Consider the following 8967-nt stretch of genomic DNA (forward strand, 5'->3'; position numbering starts at 1 on the left):
CAATTATTTCCAAAGTTATGAATTTTTTAAATTTTTATTTTAAAAATTTCAAATTTTTAAATTCACAAAAATTAATCTGTGTCTATATAGGTCGATATCTCGAAAACTACTGCCCGAAACTTAATCAAACAAAAGTGAAAATTGTTCCTAAAAGTCTTATCTTTAATTTAAGCTCAATCCCGTTCGTTAATTTCAATTATTTCCAAAGCCAGGAATTTTTAAAAACACTAAATTCAAAAAAAAACTTCACATTATAAAATAAAATAAATTTCTTTCCAATAATTAATTATTTTCATATACTTCTGTCTTCTTAATTACTTTATACTGACACCAGAAATAACTTCAAGTATTTAAGACCCAAATTATTTAAAACATAATTCTTTTCAACAAAAATTAATAATAAATAACAATAATCAAATATTAAATTAATTATAAACTGATTTTTTATTTTAAATATGTACAAATTTTTACTAATCTATTAATATTTAAATTATAATCATTTGTTTGAATATATTGCACCGTCTTTGATTTATTACTTAAATTAAATATATATTAATATCTAAATAACATACATAAATTTATAAATTTTAACAATAAACTCTAATAATAGACAATTAATTTTAATTTAAGATTTTTTTAAGCGTAATTTGTTGCATTCAAAACAAGCGCGAGTTTAAATTTATAAAATTACTCTTATTATTTTTATTTAAATTGTGCAAATTTTTAAAATTCAATGTCATAGTTTATTTACTTTACCACAATTAATTACTTGGCACAGACATTATGACAGCAAAAAAAATCGGGTTTAGTACAATAATTCAATGCAATCTACCATTCTCTCGATACGAAAAATAATAAAAATAAAAATCGACAATGAGATGAAGTCTCCAACCGTGAAACACAATCGGTGATATATTTTATATTATAAATTTATAAAGTCGCGATTTAAGGAAGAGTAAAAAATGATTTTATGTTATTCTATTTAAATTCACTCCATAGTCAGCAGGAGATCGTCGCCCTCAATTTTGCTGTTCTGATTGACGTCTAGAGTTTTTATTTTTCCCGCTTTTGGAGCCTGGACCACCATCTCCATTTTCATGGCTGAGATTACGATAAGCGGAGCGCCTTTTTCTACAGAATCTCCAACTTTTACCCTGATGTCGATTACTGTTCCTGGCATGGGGGCACCGACCTGGTTTTTGTTACTCTTGTCGGCTTTCGGATGAATGTGAAGCTCCTGGAATAATTGTCATAAATAATTAGTGATAGTTCATATAAAAAACCCGTAAATAAGAAATTAATAATTTGAATTACCTTGACAGCTTCTTTGTCTTTGATAAAAACAGATCTAAGTTGCCCATTCATCTCAAAGAATACTTCCCTTTCACCATTGGGCGTCAGATCTTCGCACATAGCCAGTGTTTTAATACCCAGAGTCTTTCCTTTTTCAATTGTTACATCAAATTCCTCGCCGACTTTCGGACCGGTCAAGAATATCCTCGTCTCTAGTTTGTCAACAGGCCCGAAAGTTTCTTTGAACTTCAAGTAGTCGTTGGTAACTTGAGGGTACAGTGCCGCAGACATGACATCTTTTTCTGTGATGGTAGGATGGGCTTCGCGTAAATCTTTTTCAAGTTTACCGAAGTCCAAAGGTGGTAATGAAGCGCCAGGTCTTCCCTGAACTCGAGGCATATCCTTGAGCACCTTTGACCTCAGCGGTTCAGGGAATCCTCCGTAAGGTTCTCCAATCGCGCCCTGTAGAAACTCGACAACTGACTTAGGAAAAGACAATTCTTCAGCTTTCGCCAGGACATCTTCAGCAGTCAATTTATTCTGCACCATAAATTGAGCAAAGTCACCGACAACTTTTGAACTCGGTGTCACTTTTATAATATCACCCAGCAGCAAATTGGCTTCTCTGTAAGCCTTCTTGACGTCTTCGAAAAATTCTCCAAGACCCAGTGAGTAAGCCTGGAACTGGAGGTTCGTATACTGCCCTCCGGGAATTTCATTGAGATAGACATCAGCGTTACCAGATTTCATGGTCGTCGTGCATTCAAAAGGCGCATAGAGAGTCCTAGTTTGTTCCCAATATGCCGAGTACTCGGAGACATCTTTGAGATCCATGTTTGTATCGTGCGGAGTATCCTGCAGAGAAGCCACGACAGCGCCCATCGATGGCTGACTTGTCATTCCTGACATGCTGTCAACAGCGACGTCGACTACATCAGCACCAGCTTTGGCACAGGCCAGCATTGAGGCGACTCCAGCACCAGCTGTATCATGAGTATGAATGTGAATAGGAACATCAGGTTGTCTTTGACGAATCGCGTCAATAAGCAGACTCGCTGCTTTGGGTTTCAGCAGACCTGCCATGTCCTTGATAGACAGGACATGCGTACCCGCTCTTACTAATTCATCAGCCAGATTTGTGTAATACTTGAGATCATACTTCGTGCGATTCGGGTCGCTTACATCTCCAGTGTAAGAAATAGCTGCCTCCACAACCCCTCCAGCTTTGCCAGCTGCCTCCATTCCTAGTATAAGATTCGGCAAGTAGTTCAAAGAGTCAAAGACCCGGAAAATGTCCATCCCGCACTGGACTGACAGGTCGCAGAACTTGAAAACGACATTGTCCGGGTAGTTGGTGTATCCCACGGCGTTGGCGCCTCGCAGTAGCATTTGAAAGGGTATATTTGGTATCGCTTTACGCATATCTATCAGACGTTCCCATGGACACTCGTGCAAAAATCTCAGAGCGACGTCAAAGGTCGCGCCGCCCCAGTTCTCTAAAGCGTAGAGATTGTTGAATTTGTGCGCGACATACGGAGATATATTCAGCAGATCATGGCTGCGGATTCGCGTCGCCAAAAGTGACTGATGCGCGTCACGGAAGGTCGTGTCCATCAGCAGCAATCCCTTGTGCTCGCGAACCGCTTTCGCAAAACCTTCGGGTCCCTTCTCCAGCAGGATGTGTCTCAAACCTTTTGGCGGCTCCAGTATATCTAAATTATTTTGTTTTGTTAATTAATTGGCGATGAGTAATTTACTATGGATTGTTTAGCTTTCAAATGTCCCAGGTTAGATGCGTGCATTTTTAAGCGGATAATGTCTTAGCGAAACATAAAATAATAATAATAAATAATAATTTATGAGTACATTTAAAAATACTAGGCGTACCTGTGATATCTGCGTCTTCTTCATCGAGTGCTCGAAGCTTAGAAAAGTCTAAAAAAAATAATTGCCAAACGAATGATAAAAGCATGCCGAGTAAACATTTAAATGATATTGATATTTTTATAATAATAATAATAATAATAATAATTTACTGGTGATCGGGACTTTTATCATTTTTTTTATTTAACAAAAATAAATAAAATAGTGCAATAAAAGGATTTTTTTTTGTTAACACATTATTTAAATAAAAATTTAAGCAGCCTGAGGAAGCAAAAAATTATTCACACATAAAGAAGCAAAAAAATAATTATTTGTAATAAAATAAAAAAGCTTTCTAGCTCTAATTGGTATTGTTTGGTCCGATAATTTTTGAATTTCAAGTATAAAAATATAAATTGTGATAACAGTAATAAAGGGACTAGATAACAGTAAATAAACAATTAGCTTATTAATGATAATGATAATAATAACTTACCAACAGGAATTTCAGGTATATGCGGTTTTATTTCAGCAGGTTTTAGTTGAGTAGCCAGCGGCGTACTTGGGCCGTTTACTAAAACGGTACCGAGATAATTGAGCAGTTTTTGTGCGCGGTTTTGACTGGGTGTGAATTTGAATAGCTGTGGGTTCTCATCGATGAAATAAGTGTCGACGTTGCCGTTTAGGAATTTTTGATTCTCGAGTACGTTCAGCAGAAAGGGGATATTTGTTTTGACACCGCGAACTCGGAACTCGCGGAGCGCGCGGTTCATTTTGGCGCAAGATGATTGCAAATCAGCTGCATGGGCAATTACTTTTACCAAAAGAGAGTCGTAGTAAGGAGAGATTATAGCTCCTGCGAATGCTGATGCACCGTCGAGACGAATTCCCATTCCTTCGCCGGATCTGAAGACTTCAATACGTCCTGTGTCGGGTTGGAAATTTTTCGCAGGATCTTCAGTCGTTACACGACACTGGATTGCGTATCCCTGGGGTGATATTTTCTCTTGTGTCATTCCTAATTCAGGAAGAGTCATACCCTCGGCAATTCGTATCTGCGACTGCACTAAATCAATCCCAGTTATTTCTTCTGTTACTGTGTGCTCTACCTGAAGCCGCGCATTGACTTCGATGAAGTAAAAGTTTCCTTTGTTGTCAGCCAAAAATTCGACGGTACCGGCATTGGAGTAGCCAACATGTTTCGCTAGTCTGACCGCGTGTTCTGTCATGCGGTCGCGTACTTTGGGATCCAGACGAGGTGCTGGTGCTATTTCTACTACCTTCTGATGACGTCGCTGGACAGAACAGTCCCGCTCGTATAAATGAACGACATTGCCGGCTTTGTCACCCAGCAACTGGACTTCAATATGACGAGGACGCTCGATAAACTTTTCAATAAACATCGCGCCGTTACCAAAAGCAGCTTTGGCTTCTGATGAAGCGCGTTCGAAATTCTCAACAACTTCGTCCATGTTGCGAACGACTCTCATACCACGTCCGCCTCCACCGTAGGCCGCTTTGAAGATCACCGGTAGCCCGTGCTTTTGACAAAACGCCATTGCTTCATCGGAACTGTGAACTGGACCATCTGTTCCAGGTACGATAGGAACTCCTGCTTCAATAGCTGCTTGCCGAGCGGCAACTTTGTCACCCATCTGCTGAACCACTCGTGGAGAAGGCCCTATGAAACGTATTCCCGCGTCTACTACTGATTGAGCAAAATCAGAACGTTCTGATAAAAATCCATAGCCGGGATGAATCGCGTCGACGCCGTTTTCTTTAGCGATTTTTATTATCTCAGGAATGTTTAAGTAGGCTTGGACTGGGGGCAATCCTCGTCCTACAATATATCCTTCATCGGCTTTCTGCCTGTGCATTTGCATTTTATCTTGCTCGGAGTATATTGCTACCGAACGAATTCCTAATTCTGTACATGCTCGAAATACTCGAATTGCAATTTCACCTGAAAATTTTAATAAAATTTATGACCATAAATAAATGGAACCCGATGCAGAAAAATTATTTGTAAATTCAAATAAATCATTTATTTTTCTAAAAATTCTTTAAATCAATAAATTTTTCTTTATCGAGTGCGTATTTATTGAATTCAAATAAATTTATCTGACAATCAGCAGAATTTATTTAAATAAAAATATTTTCTTTAAATTTTAATTTTACATAAAATATTATCATACCTCGATTAGCAACGAGGACACTGCGGATTGGTTTGTACTGTACATCAGTTCCAAAATTAACATTTAAAACTCTAAGTGAATTTCTGTGCCTCGTTAAGGCCTTGCAGGCTCTGTGAGCTGAATACATTATGATTTATGTGTTTATATTTTTACTTGACAAAATATTTTATTATCGAACTTGGAAACGGTTTGTTCAGACTTTTAAAAAAAGCTCTCCGTTATATCATTTTTATATTTACGATTATAATTACAATTAATGTTAATATTTATATATTATTGACCGCTACTGATATTTTATTGTCGTGTTTTTCCTTATATTAATAATTTCACAGCCTATTGACCCAGCTGCTCGTTTATAAATCGGACGGACGTCTCCAATCTGGGAAAAAAATATTCCTGATTAATTTATTTATTTATTTATAAAAATCGAAAGTTATTTCAAGTTTTTTCTTTCCGGTATGCTTTGATAAATGCAAATACTTATTACCTTTTGTGCTTATCATGCTCATTAATTAGTTATGCGATCACTACTCGAAGCGATAATTAACTTAATATTTGATTTATCAATCAAATTAAATATTAAGTTTTATTTATTTAATTAATTGTACTGAGATTCATTTAGATTTTTAATGTAAAGATCAAAACAAATGATTCCTATTTAATATCATTCATATTTTATTGTCTACAAAAAATAAATATTTATGTTCATTTCATTTTACAAATGAATAAATGAATAATTAAATACTAAAAATAACTCAGGGAAACTCTATTTTAAGTAGAATTATTGAGCTGTTAAGAATTTTTAAATAATAATGACTTATGAATAAAAAAACACTTTGACCGCATTCTATTGACATTAAATTTCTTTTTTTTTTTAAATGAAATAGGATTGCGCCGTAATTTTTTTTTAAAAAGACGACCGATAGATGAGGATCTTAATTAATTTTTTTTTTAAATAGATAAAAAGTTAGGAGATTTTTTATTTAATTTTTACGACTTTCAAATTAATCAAGTTCTTATTAATTAATAATTAGGCAATTAAAATTTTTAATAACAAATCTTGTCCTCATTTAGAACGAGATACTGAAAAAATAAATTTTTTTCTACTGACAATACTTTTTATCTTTCTATTTTACCTCGAGCGGTAAAAAAATTAATTACAAAAAAAAAAAATTTTGAATTTAGTGAAATCGATTTTTAATTTACAGTTAAAACTCATATTTTTTTTTAATTAGAGACTATCAGGTTTTAAAAATTTTTTTTTTTTACTGCTGCAATATTTCCATCAGTAATTAAAATAAATTTTCATTTTCAATTATTTTAATTTTCCATCGAAATTTTAATGAATTAATTTTAAATTATAAAGTTTTGACCTCGGACTCAATGAAAAAAAAAATTTTTGTTTAATAATATTGTCTACTTGATAAATAAATTTATTATCAGTCTGTCTTACAGAAAAAATAAATTACGCAATTGACATCCAATATCATAATTACGTTTTTTTCCCATTTAATTTAGCTAATCATCACCGAACTCGTTAACCCACATACGGATCGCAAATCACAATCTTCCGACATAAATCTCGTTTTTTACAATTTTCTCTTACAATACTCGCGAGTCATCGCGGGGAATCACCGGCTACGTCTATGATGAATGCATCAATAAATCATAAATTCTCCATGCATTACTATCACTCTCCGAGTTTACGAGCACACATCAGCGTAATGTGTATTGCACTTATCTATATATAAATTAATTCACGCATGAATGCAGCTGAGTGCGATAATAAATAATATCACAACTGCAATCATCGTCAATTGTTACAAATAAAAAAAAATATTTTAAATTCATTCATTGCATAAATTTAGATACATTGTTTTTTAAAGTTTTTTTTTTTTAAATCAATTAAAACCATCCGTACATTAATACATACATACATTCATACATACATGTAATACATATTTATTATTAAAAGTTTAAAGTCCATTCACTATTTAATTCTCCTTATCACGTGTAGACAAAAAAAATATCAATAAACTATTGCATGAAAAAATTGTGAAATTCAATTTGTATCAAAGTCATGGGTTAAATTATTGTAAATTTTTATTTAAATTAACAATCGATTCAAATTTTAATTTTTAATTTTAAATTTAAAAATACAATTATTTTTTTTACTCAATAATTAAATTGTCTGTGAAAGAAATAAACTTGTCAATTACAAAATAAAAAAAATATAAGTAAGTGTAACAACTAAATGATAGACTAAAAAAGGAGTGTAATTAAATTACACTTTTGGCTTCATGCCTAGTTAACGAGAATTATTCAATCGTTTTAATGAAAATATTAAGTAACAAGTGGATATTTTGAATCTTTTACACTAAATATATATCTATATATATGTAATAATGATAATAATAATAAGAATTTAAATTGAAGGAAGTAGAGGGCTTCAACCCCTGTAGTGTTATTGATCTTCTTGATATTTTTCTCGCTGGGTCACTGGAACTAGGACGCAACTTAATGTTAATTTTTAAGTTTTTCTGTATTTATTTTTTCGTGACGTCATTTTGTAGATACTCTTGATATGAGTATTTAAATCTTACTGATTAAGTTCATTTGTTGATTAATGATGGAAATGGAATAAGAATGTTGGCATCGATCAGCTGACTCTTAAAACTTTAAATTCGGTCAAGGATTTTGTGTATTAAGTAGATCTGCATTTAAAAGTTACCTGTTTTTTTTTTTTTTTTTTTCTATCATAAAAAAGAGAAAGGAGTTGAAAAAAAATTACGTAAATAAAAATTTATAAGTAATTTAAATTTTGAAATAAATAAATAGTGTATTAGTTTACTTTTTTTTTTTTACGTAATAAAAAAATTATTTGGTGAATAAATTTTCACGTCAGAGTTCACTGATTAAATTGACTTGTTTTCATAAAGAAAATATTACAGGCGATTGTATAAAACTGCGTAGAACATTTACTCGCACCGGTAATTCAAGTACGTTTTTTTTTTGCCTAATTGTTTATAAGAAATAGGTTACAAATTTTTTTTTTAACAAATAATTTTTTTTTAATTAACTGTCAGTGTAATTTAAAAAGTTGCTAGTCATTTCAAATTTAAAAATAATTTTTTATTTACTTAATGATAAAGAATTTAAAAAATTAATGGGCAGTAAAAAGTGATAAAATAATCGTGCGAATAATTTTGTTTTTGAATAGAAAAAAAAATGTTTAAAAATAGAATAGATTTTTGTTTTAAATAAAAGACGTACCTGGTATTAGAATTAAAATGTCTGTATAAAGTTTAAAAATTTGAAAATTTACTAATTAGCTATAAATTACTGATTATTTAACTAATTACTATATATTTAAATAGCAAAAAAAAAAAATATATTTGTATATATTTATCTAGTTATCTATATATCTATCTACAATAAACTTTTTCGATTCACTAGGTGATAATAATAATGTCATATAATTAATAATAACACGTTTTATATATATATAAAATTATGTCATAATTACATAGTCTTATTTTATAACGGAGACTGTTTTATAAACCGTCCGGCTAATCACTAAAAATCGTACTAAAAATTTTTGTTTGGCACACATGCG

General features: G+C 32.2%; 1 protein-coding gene across 4 annotated transcripts; it reads right to left on the bottom strand.

The window, feature by feature from the left end:
- Nucleotides 1–528: 528 nt before the first annotated feature.
- LOC103577444 (pyruvate carboxylase, mitochondrial) lies at nucleotides 529–8967 on the bottom strand. 4 transcript variants are annotated; one of them, XM_008558079.2, is made up of 6 exons: nucleotides 8878–8967; nucleotides 5352–5730; nucleotides 3653–5119; nucleotides 3181–3228; nucleotides 1315–3005; nucleotides 529–1237 (listed from the first exon to the last, which is right to left on the bottom strand). In XM_008558079.2, exons 2-6 carry the CDS (start codon nucleotides 5476–5478, stop codon nucleotides 989–991), a joined length of 3582 nt encoding a protein of 1193 aa, XP_008556301.1. In that variant the 5' UTR covers nucleotides 5479–5730; nucleotides 8878–8967; the 3' UTR covers nucleotides 529–988. The 4 variants fall into 4 exon arrangements, with proteins under 4 accessions (XP_008556301.1, XP_008556300.1, XP_008556302.1 ...); XM_008558078.2 differs by lacking the exon at nucleotides 8878–8967 and adding an exon at nucleotides 8625–8830; XM_008558080.2 differs by lacking the exon at nucleotides 8878–8967 and adding an exon at nucleotides 5839–5980.

The sequence above is a fragment of the Microplitis demolitor genome, chromosome 4 (genome assembly GCF_026212275.2).
Source record: "Microplitis demolitor isolate Queensland-Clemson2020A chromosome 4, iyMicDemo2.1a, whole genome shotgun sequence".
Lineage (NCBI taxonomy): Eukaryota > Metazoa > Arthropoda > Insecta > Hymenoptera > Braconidae > Microplitis > Microplitis demolitor.